The sequence below is a fragment of the Chelonoidis abingdonii genome, chromosome 12 (genome assembly GCF_003597395.2).
Source record: "Chelonoidis abingdonii isolate Lonesome George chromosome 12, CheloAbing_2.0, whole genome shotgun sequence".
Lineage (NCBI taxonomy): Eukaryota > Metazoa > Chordata > Testudines > Testudinidae > Chelonoidis > Chelonoidis abingdonii.
Window position 1 is genome coordinate 6,697,236 of NC_133780.1, and position 19,464 is coordinate 6,716,699.

Here is a 19,464-nt window from a genome sequence, read left to right on the forward strand (position 1 = left end):
GAGGGTGGGGGTAGGGTTGGGGGGTAGGTCCCTCTGAACAGCCTTAGAGTTTTCATTGGACTTGAATAGCCAACCTCAGCTGTGGCCCCCTGGAAGAATCACCATTCTTCACAGGGACCACTCCCAACATCCCCTGGGCATCCCTCTATTCCTCTCCCACTCCCTAACCTTACCCCTCCCCATATCACTCCGCTCCTGCCCCATCTTCCCCAAGGAATTCCAGAGCCCACACTGGCTCTCTCTGGGCCCTTACTGGCTTCCCATACAGCTGGGATCCTGCCGTGTGTTTGGGGGGTTGCACTCACTGTGTGATGCAAGGCCGGTGCTACTATTTAAGCCAACTAGGCAGTTGCCTAGGGCGCCAACATTTGGGGGTGCCGAAAAACGGCACCACCAATTTTTTTTTTAAAGCCTTTCAGCGGCCGCTGCGCTGGGAGGGAGGGAGAGAGTCTGAGCCTCCAGCAGCCCGCCCAGGTGTTCCCTCGGGTCAGCGCGCCGCCACCGGCAGCCCAGGTGTTCCCCCAGGTCAGCGTGCCGCCACCAGCAGCCCAGGGGTTCGGGCTGCCGGCGGTGCGCTGACCCAAGGGAACTCCTGAGCTGCCTGCTGGCAGCTCTGACTCCCTCTCCCTCCCAGCGCAGCGGCCGCCCTATCCCATGCCATTCTTCTCAATGCCAGCGGTGGTGCTGGCGGCTGAGCAGAGCTCCGCTGCTCTGCTTAGCGCACGTGGCATGAGCCTAGCGATGGGTGTGACAGTAGGGCTTCTGGAGCAGAGGTGAGCTGAGATGGGGAGGTGCCAGAGGGCTCCCATGGGGGGAGAAACTGCTGCAGGGCTGTGGCAGGGGGGACGGCGCAAGGTGGCAGTTTCGCCTAGGGCACGAAACTTCCTTGCCCAGGCCCTGGTGTGATGGGGTCTCTATCTCTGTGTGTGACCAATGGGTGTCTGTGTGCAGTGAATGTGCTAACCCTTGCTGGCTGCCGTGTACCTGTGCCACGGCTAGAGTAGTAGCAGCAGCAGCTGTCTGGGCACATGCAGTCCTGTTAGGGCTTCAGAAAATTGAAAGGAGCAGCCTAGACATTAACCTGGCCTGGTCCAGCCCTTTGTCCACCTGCCCTCCAAGAGCCTCCAGCCCCGTCAGGGACTCTTAACAGCATCTAGCTGAGAACTCTCTGAGCTTCTAGTGTGCACAGAAGAACTCCTTAGGCACTCGAAATCACAACGTTGGCCACACAAACCTTTGTCCTTTCACCTTAGTACAGAGCTGTCCCTGCCCCAAAGAGCTAGTGCAAAATGTTAACTGTATGAGAAAAAGGGAGGGGAAATCTCAGGGCAGGGGGAGCTTTGGATAGCGATGCAATAGGAGCTGTAGCTACCTGGGCAGACGATGTTTCTTCTCCAGTCTGAAACCAAACACAGAGAGAGGGATGAGAACTCAGCTGAGCACATGCAGCAACACCAGGGCTCTGGGATGAAGAGCAGCTGACTCACACTGAACCCAGGCCAGAGCAAAGTGATTCAGAAGCAGGGACACATTTTGAAGAACTAGATGAGACTCTCCCCTTCATTCCATTGAATTCGTACAGCCTCATTCACCAAAGTCCAGGTGCAAAGACTCGGGTCCTATGTGACCCTTCACTAGGCCTAAGTGACCAGGTAGCATCAGTGCCTAAACTCCCAGCTCACCAGGAAACTCTGCATCTTCCTGTGGGTAACGGTCTGGCCACAGTGATCTCTGGCTCTGCCGCCGCCGCCAGGCTGGGTTACTGGAGATCACTGAATCCACAGCTGAGTGTGAAGGCTCCAGCTGGTACCTAATGCAGCTGCCGGCCTTCACCAGGGCTTAGGCCACAGTGACACATCAGGCCCATGTTCCAGTCCCTCCACTGGCTCCCAGTCCCCTTCTGAAGCCAGATTATGGCCTTGGTTTTAATCTGCAAATCAATTAAAGAATCCAGCCTCACTGGAGACTGTTTCTGAGCCGTCCAGAGGAGGCTACAGAGGCAGAGCACTGTATGGGGCACCCAGATTGCAGGGCGCGAGTGACACAGCCACCCCTTAGTCTGGATTGTACGCTCGGTATGTCAGTGACACCCTCAATTAAAGCTCACTGGCTAAGCAGGGGATTGAGATGCCAAAACCCAGTGAAAATCAGAATGGGAGGGGACGGGTGATCCTGCCTGAAGCTATGAATTCCCCTTCGAGAGCCCTAGGTACCATTTGACCCTCCTCTCCCCTCCCCCGTGTTTAAAACCAGAGCTGATTAGACCCCATGGGGAGCTGTTGTTTCAGTTCAGTGATTGCAAGAGCTGAAACTGCTGGTGAGCAGGCCTAGGGGCCAAGCTGTAGACCTAGTGTGGGGACAGGGCTGCAGCGAACAATGGAGACGCAGCAGCAGCCATGGCCTGCTGGAATCCCTGGGAGGTTGTGGAACCTCAGAACGCACCATTGCAGAAGTGGCAGTGGGGGTCCAGCAGCAGCCGTGAGAACAGCAGTGGAGCTGAGAGGTAACAGCCCCAGAAAAACCAGCAGAACCAGCGGCAGAGGCATCAGCAGGGGAGGCAGAGGCAGCAACAGCCACTGAGCCAGTTCCAGAGGCAGCAGTGGTATTGCTCAATGTCCCTCCCCCTTTTTCAGGGAGGGGAGGCAGCAAGCAGCCAGTGGCACAGGTGCCAACTACCCCTCTGGCCGGTGGGTGCTTGACACCCTGCTCCATCCCAGGCTCCTCCCCCATTCCACCTCCTTCCCCTAAACTCCTCTCCCACCTCTTCCCATCCCTGCTCCGCCCCCCAATTCCACCCCTTTCCCCAAATCCTCACCCCTGTTCTGCCCTGACTGACCTCATTCCATCCCCTTCCCCATGTCCCAGGCCCCACCCCATCTCTTCCTCACCTGTTCCCCGAGGTGTGCCGCATCCCTGTTCCTCCCTCTCCTTCCCAGAGCATCCTGAGTGCTTTGAAATAGCTGTTTTGCAGCAGGCACTGGGAGGGAGGGGAAGAGTTGGTCAGCGAGGCGCCAGTAGGTGAAATACACTGCGGGGAGTTTGGCTGTGGGTGGGTGCAGAGCACCCGCTAATTTTCTCTGTAGGTGCTCTGGGGCTATTGGCACCTATAGCTAGTGGTGACAGTGACAGCAGCAGCAGAAAGCCAGTTGTAGATGTGGAGGCAACAGCGGAAGCCTTGCTCAATGCTCGCCCCCCACCCCGCGCTTTTCAGGCGTGGGAGGTGAAGCCATGTGAGGGCACCTCTGAACTCTGGGTCTTGGCTGATTAAGAACAACCAACTGTGAGAGGGCTGCAGTGGCGGGAGAGGGGAGTGATGTGTTACAGGTCGTTCACTCATTGGATTTTCACACAGCAAGGTGGGAAACTCAGGCAAACTACATTGCCCAATGTACTGTGAGATGGGGGGTTGCTTAGGGTTACATGCTGTCGAATCACGGCTGTGGTGTTTTCCAAAAACAATGCTGGGGTCCCTTTGCCTTGTAATATAAGCTTTCTTTCGTTACACCCAGACTCAGGGCGGGTGAGTGGGACGTTTTGTCTCTTATCCTGTGTCTACACCAGCACTTTTGTCAGTAAAACTTTTGTCAGTTAGGGTGTGAAAAAAGCACGTCCCTGACCGACATAAGCTTCACTGACAAAAGCACCGGTGTGAACAGAACTATGTTGCTGGGAGACATTCTCCCACTGTCATACCTACTGCCGCTCGTTGGGGGTGGTTTAATTATGCTGGTGGGAGGCTGGTACAGAGCGGCCACACAGGAGACCCGATTGCAGGGCAGCTGCATTGGTACAGCTGTGCCACTATAAGCCTTAAAGAGACCCAGGAGTTACATTTTCCCAGATTATTGGATGGAGTCTCAAGTGTTTTCTGGGTTGTGTTGCTAAGAGGAACCCTTGACACTGAACCCAGCCCGTGTTGCTGCCAACTCCACCTGGCAGAAGGGTGAGAGATCGACAGATCCAGAGATAGTTTCAACACCACGGAAAAGGCTGCATTCGAGAAATAGAAACACTTACCGAGTTCTCTTTGAAGATCATCTAGGTAACATAGAATCAGAAACAAACACACACTAATTAAGTGCATCACTTCTCGGATGGAATCAACCCCAGCCTCCCATCACGCATCCTTGCCTGTCCCTCACAAACCCATTGATCCAGGCTATGGGCAGGGAAACCACTGAGGTCTGGGGCGAAGAGTCTCTTTCCAACATAAGAACATAAGAACGGCAGTACCGGGTCAGACCAAAGGTCCATCTAGCCCAGTATCCTGTCTACTGACAGTGGCCAATGCCAGGTGCCCCTGAGGGAGTGAACCTAACAGGTAATGATCAAGTGATCTCTCTCCTGCCATCTATCTCCACCTTCTGATAAACATGGGCAGGGCACGGAGCACCTGCAAAGTCCCATAGGATGCGGCTACACAGCAACTGAATACCCCTAATTGACCCATCTCAGCTAGCTAGGCTCACAAGACATGGGCTGAGGGCCTGTAAAATTGGGGTGTAGACATTTGGGCTCATTTTGTGTCTACACTCAAGTAAAGTATAAAAAAAATCACTGATTATCTGCATGGACTTAGTTCTGAAAGTTTTGAATTCCCTAGGGAATTAGGGGCAGATTTTTAAAAGGTATTTAGGTTTCTAAGTCCCATTGACTTCAATTGGCATTAAGTGTCCAAATACCTTTAAAAAGCTGCCCTTAGAGCCCAATCCCGCTTCCTTGCATATAATATGTTCCCATTCACTTTGCTGGGAGCGTTAGGTGTGCATGGAATGTAATATTGAGCCCTAAAATTATCAACATTATTCTGTTAGGGATGTGACTTGTGCATTTAGTGTTGGCTCCTACACTCGTTGAAATCAAAGGCACAGCTCTAATTGACGGTAGTCGTGCAGCATCAGGGCTTTCATGTTTTTCTCATTTAAAAAATAAAACATGAGGACACAAATTTGTACAAAGTTTTCCTTGTTGGAGAAAAGGGCGCAACACTTACCGATTTCTGTATCACGTTTCCCTAAAAACAGAAATAAATAATGAATTATTATTAGGAGCATTTTTCTCTTGGATATACGGTTGTCTGAGTTTTTTGAAAGTTGAACATTGTGTGTAACTTTTCATATTACTTTTTGGGGTGAAATTTATCAGGCTTAGTCTCATCCCAATTTCCTTTTAACATTAAATGAAAAAATGAACAACTCCTCTTCAAATATTATTACACATAAGATCCATGTTGGACCAAATTATTTACTTGTCAGATGAGCCAAGAGGACATTTGAGGGCACAGAGTCTTCCTGGTCCCCCACGTCATTGTGCCTCCAGCACCATGCGGATTTCACTCTCAGAGAACATATATTTCAAAAAACATTTTCTTTCTGATTTCCTCTTACTCACATATTGAATAATTATCAATACATTATCACTGATATTTCATGTGATTTTCAAATTGATCTCTCTTTAATAATCATCATCATAAATAATAAAACAGCAAACAACTTAATGGAAAATGTTCTATGTAGAGAAAAACTGAACTTACTGATTTCTGGAAGATGTTTCCCTAAAGAAACAAAATAAAGCAAAGAGATGTAAATATAAAAGTTATTTAAGAATATTTTCAGTTAATGGAGATAAAAGGAGTGTTTTCATGATATGAACGCCTGGCCCCTAAATACCAAACATTTCATTCATGTTTTATTAACCATGTGGCCACACAAGAGTTAAGTGTCCAGCTGTAACTGACTATTTACAATTCTGGAAGGATTTACAATTCTGAAAGTTTTGAATTCCTTATGGAATTAGAGTTTGATTTTTCAAGACATTTAGGGGCCTAACTCCCACTGATTTCACTGAGAGTTAGCTGACCATATACCTTTAAAAATCTAGCCACTACACTCCAATCCTGTCTCCTTGTATTCTCTCTCACATTCCCATTTTCTTTAATTGGAGCTCTGGGGGTGCAGACTGGAATCTCTGGCCCTCAAATCATCAGCATTATTGTTTTAGCGATATGACTTGTGCATTCAGTGCTTAATCCTATACTCATTGAAGTCAATAGCAAAGTTCTAACTGATGTTAGTGATGCAGTATCTGAGCTTTCATCTTTTTCTGGTTAAAAAACTCCACCCCAAAAAAATTCATAAATAAACAAAGAAATATCCTTATGAGGAGACAAATCTGTACAAAAGTTTTACTTGTTGGAGGAAAGAGCACGACGACATTTACAGATTTCTATATCCCGTTCCATCAAAAATAAACAGAAATAAATATAAATTCTTATTAGGAGCATTTTTGCCTTGGTTATACTGTTGTCTGCATTTCGTAAAAGTTGCACAGTGATTATATAATTCACGAGCCTTTGCTGGGTTTCATATTCTCAACACCAGGAGAAAAAGTTTTCCCTTCTCCGTCTCTGACTTACTGTTCCTCACCATTGTCAAAACTCGGGTTAAGGCTCAGAGATCATGTCTATTCAGACCCCTCTTTTCTACTGCGTATATTTTTTTAACATTACCTATTGGGGTGAAATTTGCTAGGCTTTGTCTCATTCCAATTTCTTTTCAACATTACATCAAATCACAGAAAACAGCTCCCAAAATAAAATCACAACAATTGTTATGGGGACCCAACTCTGTATAAAATATTTACTTATCAGAGGAGGGAAAAAGACATTAACTAATTCCCACAGTCCATGGGGACTGAGGAGGGAATAATTGCACAGCTAGATGGGAAGTGGGGAGAAAAGAGTGAGGAGTGAGCCAAAACCTTCTCCAATCTTCCCTCCACCCCTTCCCCAAATGCTCCATTCAGCTTAACTGAGGCAGTTGTGGGAGAGAAATATTCTGTGCCTGTAAAGGGCTGGTGCAGATCACTGCCTCCTGGAGCAAATGGGAACCTTAGTAACGTTTCCTTCCCTGTGCTGCTGAGGGGAGTGCAGTGCAAGTTGGTGCTTCTCCTGCTTGGCCTAGTGTAAAATTTCATTCTTCCCTTTTTTCGTTTATTAGAAGAAAATTCTTGTTTCTTTCACTAAAATTTTCCCCTGTGACATATACCTTTTATTTTAAATAGATAAAGAGTGAGGCCAATGACAGCAAACAAAACCAGAAGAATCACACTCAGAGTCACCATCCATGGATTCACCCTCGGGAAAAAGAAATCTGAAAAATAAACCCCACAGGATTTGCATTAGTTTGGAAGCAGAGACAACACTATTTTTTTCTCTATTGCACGTAACTACGTAAATAGTCCCCAGCAGGACATATGAGAGATAGGAGTGAAAATATGATCCCCTCTCTACCACACAAAAGACCAAAACCTGATTTTAAAAATTACTCCAACCAACACAGCTTTAGCTCTGATTAACCTGCGAATAAACAGGCCTGGTTTGATTCATGGTATTCAGAGCTTCATTGAGTTCAGGGGCAAATTCTCTGCTCACAAAACAGCACTGACTTCAGTGGAGTCATGGCAGTAAACAATTTGCTCCTCACTGTTCAGCAGCATTCAGAAATTGCAAGAGTATTTTAGTGAGTCACTAATAATTTCCCCAATTATTTTGATGAACCATAATTACAATTAATCGAAACATTAAGTGATGCAAATTGATTCATCTTCTTTTGCCGTTCTTGTGTTTACAGCATTTAAATCATCCAGCCAGAGTGGGCATTTCAAACATGTCTAAGGCCTTCTCCACCCAGGATTTGTCCACTGATTTAGTGAAATTGGTGTAACACTCATGCAGTCATCGTTACATTGATTCCACAGCCGACCACATAACAGGACTGCCCCAATTTAACTCAACTGGTTGACAAATCTTTAAACTGTAAATCAGCTGAATAGTGTCCTTTCTCCATTTAGTATAAATCAGTAAGGAACTGACTTAAGCTAAAAACATAGGACACTCTGAAACTGAAATAAGAGCATTCAAACAACGGGTTTCATCAATAACTCAGTAGATAATCAGTGCAGTTTGCGTGTGTAAACAAAGGCAAAGTGAGTTATGAGCACAACTCTCATTGAATGTCAGCGGAAACAAACCCACATAATTTTGGTGACATTTCACTTATTGAAAAGGTAGCAAACAAATCACAGTGTATAAATTCACAAAATCACTGTGGTGAAGTTAAGTTTTTAGGAACAAACTCTTTCAAGGTTTGGTGAATATTTCTTCTCAAAATCATACTCTTCTTTTAAGAAAGATTTTCAGGAGTATCAGAGTTAAGATTAAATTTACATGAAACACAAAACTCTGATAATTCTGAATCTTCAAAATTAAGGCAATCAGATTGCCTGAGTTGAGACCTCCTAGGGTACCAGTTTCTGAACTTCTTTGTTTTTATGTAGGTTGTAAAATATGCACAACAGATGCTTCAGTTCTTTCTTTCCTATGTTTTGTTTTGTTTCTGATTAAGGTGATTTAAGTGTGTGGGTTTAGCTGGTAACTGACCTGCTATATAAACTGTTGATTCCTTTTCTTGATTGAGAAAGGTGTTCCTGACCCAACAGGACAGGTTCTGGTTTGAATGTTCTTTTATAATAATAGAATTTTCTATTTCAAACAGGCCACTATCCCCTAGGGATTTTGCTTCAGAGAGCGATGGTAATTCTTGCCCACTGCGATCTCTCCATAGCACCTTGGGCTCTGGATACCACCCAGCCGATTGACAAACCACCCGGATCCCTCCATCCTGGTGTCTCTCCACAGAGATGAGGGGATTGGAGCCCAAAGCTAGAAGAAAGTTACATACATGTGATAAATCAATGGGGTAACTTAACAGCTAAAAGGATGAGTGAGAGATTGTGGATCCCTTACTCCTGCTAGAGATCACTTGATCACATAGAAGGGATAAATGAACACTGGAATTTCTGAATTCCCAATACACATGGAGACAGGAAAAGATGTGAACAAATATTCAGTGAAATTATTTTAAATAAGCAAGAGATAGTGTCCTCTCCACCGAAGAACAATGGAGCATTGAACAAATTTGGAAATCTGGCCACTTCATTTAAATACCGAGTGGGATATGAATTTTTCAGAAAGCCAGTTTTTAGTATATTGGATAGACATTTTGTTTGTTCTATTTTTAAACAAATCTAACTGGCTCCATGATTCCTGGGTCAGAGCAGCAGGGGACAAAATGCTCAGACTCATCCACTAGCGGTAAAAACATAATGTCTCCCTCCCTCACCACCATCTTTATGTGGCGTCAGCCAATCAGAAAGCTACAATTGATTTTGACTGCACCTCAACTAACTACCTGTAGTGACCACGTCAGAAGGCTCTATAAACCTGGCAGTCCCACCTTAGCCTCGCCTCAGAATGACTGCAGAGAAATTAGAAGACCACAGGCTGTCCACGCTTGAAAGGCTACACAGCACAGCTTCACCGCTGTGGTGCTTCAGTGGAGACACTGCTTACACCAATGGCAGGACTCCTCCTGGGGTCATCGGTAATACCCCTCTCTGAGAGGCAGTAGCTGGGTTGACTGAAGAATTCTTCTGTTGACCCAGTGCTACCTGCATGGGGACTTAGGTCAGCTTAGTTATGTCACTCATGGGGTGTGTATTTTTCACACCCCTGAGAGACAGTTCAGCTGACCTACTTTTCTAGTATAAACCAGGTCCATATTTGTCTAGATGTCCTTTCCCTCCTTTTGAAGTCAGCCAAAAACATCTTTTGGGCAAGGAAATCTCTTGACCATTCTGAAAATGTCTTTAATAAAACATTGGGAAAATACGCTGAAAACTTTCCCAAGTGTATGAACGTGGTCATGTGCTGAAATCTAGACACACTGTGTTACTCTAAAATAATTCACAAGTTGCTGGTCACAGTTGTTGCAGTAGAAAAGAACAAAAACTGCAGCCGACTAAGATAACACAGACAAGAGCAGCTGACCTGCTATCTTCAGTTCCAATAGGGCTTCTTCATAAAAAGAACCATCTTGAACAAAACAGTAGTACTGTCCTTCATCTGAGTGTCTGATATTAAGAATTTGCAAGGAAACATTCCCATCCGTGATGCCAGCTTTCAAAAGCTCTGTCCTTCCACTATAGTCTGGCATCTGGTTCTCATACTGATCCTTCCCATGCAGATACAGGTGAACAATTGAAGTGAACTCAGACCGGAACCATCTCACCTCCATGTTCTCAGCGCTCATCCTGGGGGACAGGTGACAGGGTAACACAATGGCCTCACCCACAATGGCAGTGACAGGGTGACTAGGACCCATCACTCTGAACTGAGCTGTGAAATACACCAAAACAAAAAGAGAACAAGCTCAGGAGGAAAACATGCTAGAAACAAAAAGGTCAGCAGGTACAAACTTTTCAAAAATTCAACCTGGGGCAAATACCTGGCATGCAAATTTTCAACCTGAATATTTGAAATTTGGAAAAGTTACAAGCAACTGAAAAAGACATTTGTAGTAGAAAGTGACATGCCAGCTCAGGTATAGGTGTCACTGATAACTACCCTTATATTAATCTGACATGCCACAGAGCCATTTCAGTGGACCGTGAATGGGCAGGGTGACCCGAGTATATACACTGTATACCTGAGCTCTGATCTGTTCCAGCCTTCACTATATTTCTGATGTGATTCTCAGCATTGGTTTTAATATGAGAAGGGTGAAAAGATGAAATCCTGACTCCACTGAAGTCAACAGAGATCACCTAGAATTTCACACTAATGTTTTGGGACCCAGCTTCTTTGGAGACCATCACCTCTCACCTCATATGAGGACACAATTTTCATTGAGATCAGCTGAGGTTCCTGAGTTTTCCTCTTTTGCCCCCCTCCACCTGTTTTTAGTGAGACAGGGTCACCGCCAGGACATTTTTAGTACAGGGTCTTCAACACTGGGACTCATTTGCCTTGGCCCCACTGACCCCAAATCACTTCAGCTTTAGGCCAGGTTGTCTTGGTGTTTGAGAAAGGACTGGGTCACAGAGAATCAAGCATGTGAAGTAGGATGCTTAGCATGACCAGAGGTGCGTAGGGCAGCCCACAGTGGAAATGCCAACATCAGGAAAGGCTGCAAAAAGGAGAGAAGATTTTCCCAAAACTGGCAGTTTACACTATAGTTAGATTCACCAACCAGTCACAAACTGTGCTCCTGATCCCCCACACTTGTTATCAAGGAAAAAAAAAAAAAAAAAAAATGTCCTCACACAGCCCCCTAAACTGCATTCCAGTCTCTGACTCCCAATCAGCAAATAAGTTCAGTACAGCGAGAAGTTATTTAAAACTCTGTTCACTTTACAGAATGTTCTTTTAATTCCCCAAAGGACCAGACACATTACCAGATCAATACTAGTTTGAATCTTACCCAAAATACCATGCTGCCAGCCAATCCTTTAGTATCTAAATCTAAAGGTTTCATTAGAAAAGAAAAGGAGCTAAAAAGAAGAGTTACTAAATGGTCAAAGCAGTCAGGTACTTTCATATACACCTCTATCCCAATATAATGCTGTCCTCGGGAACCAAAAAATCTTACCACGTTATAGGTGAAACTATGTTATATCGAACTTGCTTTGATCTGCGGGAGCGTGCAGCCCCGCCCCCCCGAGCGCTGCTTTACCGCGTTATATCGGGGTACAGGTGTATATACACACATATATACAGAGAGAGAGAGAGACTTCAGAATCCATATATCAGGTTCTTAGCAGCACTGGTGAATTTGCTAGCTTGCAAAGTCCCTCTGGAACACGTCCAAAGTTTGGATGGGTCTATCAGTCCTTTGTTCAAAGCTTCAGTTTGTAGGGAAGTTACTCCAGAGGTGAGAAGCAGGATTACAGACAAAATGGAGAAGATGCAGCTGCCTTTTTATATCCTTTGCCATGTGGCATGTACGTTCTTTGTCCCAAACACAAACACACAGCACATGGGCATGAAAAGGTACTTGGAGTCCCCTGTCCATCGGCATGACCCCATAGGCGCCAACTCTGTGGGTGATCCGGGCCTGGGGCACCCACAGAGAAAACTTAGTGGGTGCTTAGCACCCACTGGCAGCCAAACTCCCTGTCCCACAACACCTCCTCCTCCACCTACCTTCCAGCACTTGCCGCTGCCACATAGCTGTAGCAAGCTCTCAGAGGGAGGGGGGATGAGTGGGAAAGTGGCAAGCTCAGGGGAGAAGGCAGGGAAAAGGCGGGTCTGGGGTGGGGATTTGGGGAAGGTGTCAGAATGGGAGCGGGGTGGGGATGGGGCAAGGGCAGGGGCAGGGGGGAGAATCAAGCACTCACCGGCACCAATAGAAGTCGGCACCTATGCATGTCCCTACATGTCCTGAAAAGCAACGAAGAGTCCGGTGACACCTTAAAGACTAAGATTTATTTTGGGCATAAGCTTTTCCCAAATAAATCTGTTAGTCTTTAAGGTGCCGACGGACTCCTCATTGTTTTTGTGGATACAGACTACACGGCTAGATCTCGATACTTGTCTACTTGTCCTGCTGATTCATAGCCCCAGGCTTCTCTCAATGGTTCATGCTACAGCAGACTGGGCAGTGCTGATGCCGATCTGACTGGGGGTAATAACACAAGTCTGAGGCACAAGTATACCACACACATTTATCTCTCTCCATACAAAGATGATACAGACCTATAAACAAACATATTTAGCAAATCAAGCCTTTTCCACTGATACCTTACATACAATCATAGACCTGGAAGGGACCTCGAGAGGTCATCAAGTCCAGCCCCCTGCACTCATGGCAGGACCAGCACCATGGAGACCACCCCTGACAAGTGATTTTTAAGAGCAGGTTAGACAATCTCCAATGACGGAGATTCCACAACCTCCCCAGGCAATTTATTCCAGTGTCTAACCACGCTGACTGTTAGGAAGCTTTTCCCAATGTCCAACCTAAACCTCTCTTGCCGCAGTTTAAGCCCATTGCTTCTTGTCCGATCATCAGAGGTTAAGGAGAACAAGTTTTCTCCCTCCTCCTTATAACAAACTTTTAGTTATTTGAAAACTGTTATCATGTCCCCTCTCAGTCCTCTCTTCTCCAAACTAAACAAACCCAGTTCCTTCAATCTTCCCTCATAGCTCATGTTTTCCAGACCCCTAAATCTCCAATACCAAATTCTACAGGCCACTTCCCTCAGATCCCACTGAGGAATACACTAAGAAACTGGACCATCTACTCAGGACACTCCCTACACTAACACCAGAAAACATCAACATACCCTTAGAGCCCCGACCAGGGTTATTCTATCTACTACCCAAGATCCACAAACCCGGAAATCCCCTTGGACGCCCCCATCATCTGGGATTGGACTGCTCCCGTGGAAGCTGGGTCCTGGATATGTGGACTCTCTACCTCAGACCCTATGCACCACACTCCTCAGCTATCTCCGTGACACACTGATTTTCTGAGGAAACTACAACGCATTGGTCGGTTGGTCTCTGTCTGAGGGGTTTAGAGCAGATGCGGTTGTACCTCAGGTGCTGGCTGTAGCAATGGACTCGTGTTGATGTGCCGTTGATGGAAGCTGAGGCATGAAGGTAGGCGTAGCGGTCGGTAGTTTCGATAATAGAGGCGTGTTTTAATGTGACCACAGCTTTATTTGCACTGTACGTGGTGTCTAGAAAGTGGACCTCTCCGTGTAGATGGTGGCCAGGCTGAGGTTGATGGTGGGGTGGAAGTTTGTATAAATCGGGTGGAAGATTTTTCTAGAGTCTCCTTCCATGGTTCAGATGATGAAGATGTCATCAATGTAGCTAGGTAGAGAAGGGGCTGAGGACGACGCTGAGGAGCGTTGTTCTCAGTCAGCCATAATATATGGGTCCCCCAGCTATTCTCCACAAGCATTCTCTAACTACCAATACCGCTACGGGAAATTAGGAAAGCAGATACACAGAGCCAGACGTGTACCCAGAAGCCTCCTACTGCAAGACAACCCAAGAAAGAACCGCACAGGCTCCACTGGCCATCACATACAGCCGCCCGCTAAAACCCCTCCACGCATCATCAGGGATCCTACAAACCCATCCTGGACAATGATCGCCACAACTTTCACAGGTCTTGGGTGGGCGGGCCAGTCCTGCCACAGACCACCTGCCACCTGAAACGTATTCTCACCAGCAACTGCAACACCGCACCATAGTAACTACTCAGCTCGGAACCAATCCATGCATACAACCTCGATGCAATCTGCCCACCATATCTACATCCAGCGACACATCAAAATAGGACCTAACCAGACAGCCACACAATCACTGTTATTCACCTGCACGTCCACATGTAATTACGCCATCATATGCCAGCAATGCCCCTCTGCTATGTATCGGAAACTGGACTCACTAACGAAAAGGATAATGGACACAAATCAGATAATGCAGCGAAATGGCACATATACAAAGCTGTAGGAGTAGCACTTCAACGTCTCCCTGACACTATGCAGACCTTAAGGTGGCTTATCCTGAGAAGACATATAAGCCAGACTGCAAAGAGAAAACTGGCTGAGCTTCCAGTGTCATTGCAATTTGAACACCAATCAGCTCTGGACTAAACAAAAGACCTGTGAATGGTTCAGCCAATTACAGAACAGTTCTACTCCTACCCTTTGTTTTCAGCACCTCTACTGCTAGAACAGGGCCTCACTACACTGACTGAACTAAACCTCGTTCTCTCTAGCTTGCTTGCTAGCATAATTATATACTAGCCCTGGAAAATTTCCACTACCTGCGTCTGACGAAGATAGGATATCACACGAAGAGCTCACGCTGTATCACCAAAACCTTCTGTTAGTCTATTCAGGTGCCACAGGATTCTCTGCTGCTTTCACAGATCCAGAACTAACACGGCTACCTCTGATACTAATCATAGTTGTTGTCTTCTCATAAAGGAATTCTCTCCAGTTTGTCCAACATCTATCCTGAAACGTGGAACGCCAGACACTGGGGCCCAATATCCCAGCTGAGGCTTCAGCACAGGGTAGAGGCGGCATCAATACTACTTCTCATACGGCATTTTGTTATAATGAGTTATTGTTGTTTATTGTAATACTGGTATCTAATCATTATAAATGGTCACCCATATTCCATACAGCCTCACACTTGGATAATATAAATGATACACATACTAGGATGGACAGAGAAATGAGTTGCCTCATATTGCAGCACCTGGAGAAATTAAAACTCCTTCAGAAGGGTGGGAAGGATGTGGAGAACTTATTTACTGATATTGCCGCCAATGCTGAAATTTTGTTGTAGGGGTGGGTTTGGGTTGTTTGTTTTGTTTGGCGGTTGGTATTGGGTTTGGGTTTTTTTTTCAGTTTTGTACAACAGGAGCGGAGTGGCATGATTTATAAATCCTCATGAAACAAATTCTTACAAGCAGCAGCAGGACCAGTGGGATTCCTACCTTGATTCCGCTTGGGAATGTGATAAATAACTGAAAGAAATGATCAAATTTAGGCAGAGAGGCGATCACTGTGGAGCAAGGACAGAATGCAAGAAACCTTCATCTTCACTGTAACTTGATCTGGACAACAGGATAGAGCGGAGAAAATACTTCTATTAACACAAGTTTGCATTCATCTGATTTGTTTAGACAAAAGGAAACTATTATCTGTAGTTAGTGAATTTGAACTGATTGTTTCTGGTCCGTGTCCTTCAGATTCTTAGAGACTGGTGATCTCATCCTTCACAACTTGTTCTTATGATAGGTTCAAAGGAAAACAACCTTTCCCCTGATTTTTCAACTCCCAACTGGTTTTCAGTTTTGAATTGGACGAGTCATTGATTTTGAGCTAGTTGGGTAGACTGAATGAATAAAATATTTTCTTGTGTACCTGCAGAACAGGCTCTTGTTGTCAAAAGCTGGGTGAGCCCTTCAACAATTCTGCTCGGTGCTTAGCCAGTGACTTCCACCGCTTCATTGATCTGATTTTCTTTAAAAACTTTTGAAAGAAAACATATACTGCTTGAATGTTTATACAAAATAAATTAATTCCGCTCTCACCCTATCGGGTGGTATGTGTTTCTTCCTCAACCTCGGTCCTTCTACAGAGGCCCTGGGAGTTTGAGGGTTCTGCGCAGTAATCTTAGCTGTTCCTAGACTGCACTCTTGCTGGGACAGAGAGCTCTATGTTGTTCCTGGATCCTGTTGGACCACTCACAACCAGCTTAGGAGTCACAGCCCCGAGTGCACCTCCACACTTGGACACACTTTGGCCTTCACTTTCCACATCCTCTCTAGTTCCTCTTTCAGGCCTGGTCCTCTCTCCAGCTTCTCATATTCCTTCTTCCTGATGTTGTTTCACTATGGCACTGCTATATCTATCACCACCGCTTGTCTTCTGGTTCTTGCTATTACCACGATGTCTGGTTGATTGGCCAGTACCTGCCTGTCCGTCTGGATCTGGAAGTCCACAGAATCTTAGCCCTGCTATTCTCCACAACCTTCTGTGGAATCTCCCATCTGGTCTTGGGAGGGTCTAGCCCATACGCTGTGCAGATGTTCCTGTACACAATGCCAGCCACTCGGTTGTGCCGTTCAGTGTATGCTGTTCCTGCCTGCATCTTACATCCTGCCACTACGTGTCATATATATATGTCTTAGCATCAGTTGTCATAATTTTAATCCGAAAGAGAAACCACTATTTAATTTAAATTAAAAAAATCCAAGTGAAAGAAAAGTCTCAGATTTAATTTTTTAAATCATTTTTTAAAGATCAATGCTCATCCACCCTGAGTGTCTGACATTTCCTTCACATCCTTATTGCCAAAGAACTACAGCACTTTGATGAATTAAATAATAGGAGTGATACACTGGTTTGTGTAGATTGGATGAATTACTGCAGAAAACTGACATTTGTTTGTTCCTTTCAAAAAAAGAGCAGCAGCACTGCCAAACCCAGCATTCAAAAGTCAGTGTAAACCCCACCCTAATGTGTTAGGTGTGTGTGGTATTGTCTGGTCTTGTGTTGTCTGCAGTGGCACTTGAACAGTTTTTGCAGTGGGGGTGCTGAAAGCCAGTTAAAGTGCCCCCAAAATTGTTATCTCATGCCCTTTACCCCTCCCCTCAGAGCTGGGGCTGGGAGCAGGGCTATATCTCCAGAAGGGTGGTGCATAGACACGGGTAAAGGAACTGAGGCTGGGGCCACAGCTAGTGGTGGGCAGGAGTGGATCCCCACATGTGGGGCCAAGATCGGAGCGCTGGGGCCACGAGTAGAGCCCCACATAAAACCTGGGGACACTGACACCGCCCCGCCCCCCCCCCAAGGCCTGCTTCCCACGCCTATGATTGTCTGGTCTTTTAGCTTTGATTAGCTGTAAAACTGCATAATTGTTTAATTATGGGAACATATACAAGCTGTACATTTTTGTGGGGTGTTTTTTTGTGCTTTAGAATATTTCTTGCTTTATGAAAATCAATACAAAAAATCCTCCCCCCCTGCACACACATTTTCAAAAAATAATCACAAATTGGGTCAAAAAAGGTATGTGATTGACTTAAAAATCAAATATTTTTAAATATACATTTTGAGTTCCTATTTTTTGCCATTTGGCTTCTGAGCCTTGCGGGTACACTCAATCCTATACTCTTCCCTGCAACTATAAAAGGAGAGAAATTTATTTTTTACTTTAAATGAAATCAAATGTCACAAACTCAAAACTAGAACATTAGGGCTTTCAGAATATTACCAAATACTGGGAGACAAAATAAAAAAAACAAACAAACCACAAATAACTATGAGAGTTGACAATACTGAACCTGATCAAAAATACTTAAACAAAACTGATTTTCAATAGAGTATGGCTTTTAGAAATCTGTTTTTTTAAAGTGATTTTTCCTATTATTTTAATGTTTTTAATTTTTCAACAAAATGATGCTAAATGAAAAAAATATTTCAAATTGATTCAAAATGAGAAACCCGAATCAAATGGAATAAAAACATTTTATTCACCCATCCCTTATCCTGCCTAAAAGAAGAAAAGGGTGAAAAAAGGAAAAACTAAAATCCAATATTTTGTGCAATAATATATGATTAAAAATGTAAAAATAAGCAAAATGTTTTAAACAAAACAAACACATAATTTCCCAACAATACTGCCATTTTTAAATAGCTGCTCTCCTACAGGTTTCTTCATGACAGTGCCCCTTGAACGGCTTTTCACACAGGAGGAGATAATCTGTTCCACAATATATAAATTTCCCCCTTTTAATATAGCCTGAAGTCCCTACTCAGTGACACTCTTGAACACAGGATCAACATTAGACTCATGTTTAATTCCCACTGAGTACAGAAGGAGAAAAGGAGGCAGTTTTCTGTTTCGACTGATTCTGAGCATAATTTTAGTTTTTACAAGAACAGAAGGATTCACCCTGCCCCCGAGTCAAGAGGCAGAAAACTGCAATGACAGCACAGGGAGAAAACTAGACTGATGGCGACTGGGTTTGCTGCAGTAAGTTTCCTGTATTCAAAAGACAAGAAGTTACAAATCTCCCCCAAGAACAGTGTTGAGCCCACTGTTCTTGAGTAAAATTCAGCGAAACAAAGAAATGACTAATTCCACAAGCTGTCAAAGTCTCGCGTTACATTGCTATGAAAACAAACTGCAACGTATTTGACGACAAATCACCGTGAGTGTAGCTGTTCTGTCAAGTTTCCGCAAAGAGAGAAACAAATGATCACAGGATTATTTACTGCTTGTGTTTTGAACAATCTGTCCAAGCAGTAAGTATCGGGTTCGTCACAAACAGCCCTTCTGAAGCAAAATTCACCCACCTGGTTGGGTCTTCTGGGAAGTTTAAAATCCCCTGGGTGTGGCCAGACTTCACCCCTTTGGCTGGGACAGCTACACGGTCACTGACTGGTCCCGTTTCTCACGCATGTTGCTCAGCTGATTCTGGCGATCAAAGAGCTGCAATTTCGTCTCGTGGCTTCTCCGCAGACCGGTGTTAACAGAAACGTGGGTTTGTTCCCAAGTGATGAACCTGCGCTCGGCTCGCAGCGTTCGCCTGGGGGAAGTGAAAGTAACATTGTCAATTGCCTCATTGCAAACCCTGTCCGTGGGGAAGGGTCGGGTTTTCTCTTAAAGAAACAGCCCGGTCCTGCTGCACGCAAAGTGGGTGGGAAACGCGGAACTTTATGTAATAAAACGGGGCTTTGGTGGTGTTGGGGGTCGGGGCGGGTTGCCTTTACGTTTATATAGATTCAGGCAAAAGCAGGAAGAGATTCTCTTTGAAATCATGGCTGATTCAGGTAACTAGGACACATGAACATACCAAGGGCCGTCCAGGGGTTTTGCTGCCCCAAGCCAGCCAAAAAAACAAAAGCAATCGTGACCTGCGGCAATTTAGTAAGGAGGTCTTCGCTCGGAGCAGGAGTGAGGGAACCCTCCGCGAATTGGCCACCAGATAGCTGGACCTGCCGACCTCTTCCGGAGTGGCCACCCCAAGCACATGCTTGCTAAGCTGATACCTGGAGGCAGGCCTGTGAACAACTGACTCTGAA

At 45.3% G+C, this 19,464-nt stretch overlaps 1 protein-coding gene across 2 annotated transcripts in view; it reads right to left on the bottom strand.

Moving 5' to 3' along the window:
• Nucleotides 1-18,988, bottom strand: part of LOC116821111 (butyrophilin subfamily 1 member A1-like) — a 22,951-nt gene extending 3,963 nt beyond the window's left edge. Inside the window, exons 1-9 of one of the 2 annotated variants that reach the window (XM_075071644.1) lie at nt 18,736-18,988; nt 15,366-15,485; nt 9,890-10,237; nt 8,441-8,722; nt 7,047-7,151; nt 5,534-5,554; nt 4,994-5,014; nt 4,018-4,038; nt 1,373-1,399 (exon numbers count right to left, since the gene is read on the bottom strand). In XM_075071644.1, coding sequence (XP_074927745.1) covers nt 1,373-1,399; nt 4,018-4,038; nt 4,994-5,014; nt 5,534-5,554; nt 7,047-7,151; nt 8,441-8,722; nt 9,890-10,223 — 811 coding nt within the window. In that variant the 5' untranslated portion in view covers nt 10,224-10,237; nt 15,366-15,485; nt 18,736-18,988. Of the gene's footprint in view, nt 1-1,372; nt 1,400-4,017; nt 4,039-4,993; nt 5,015-5,533; nt 5,555-7,046; nt 7,152-8,440; nt 8,723-9,889; nt 10,524-15,365; nt 15,486-18,735 lie in introns of those variants that run through there. The other variant, XM_032774025.2, reaches the window with a different exon arrangement.
• Between the last annotated feature and the right edge of the window lie 476 nt (nt 18,989-19,464).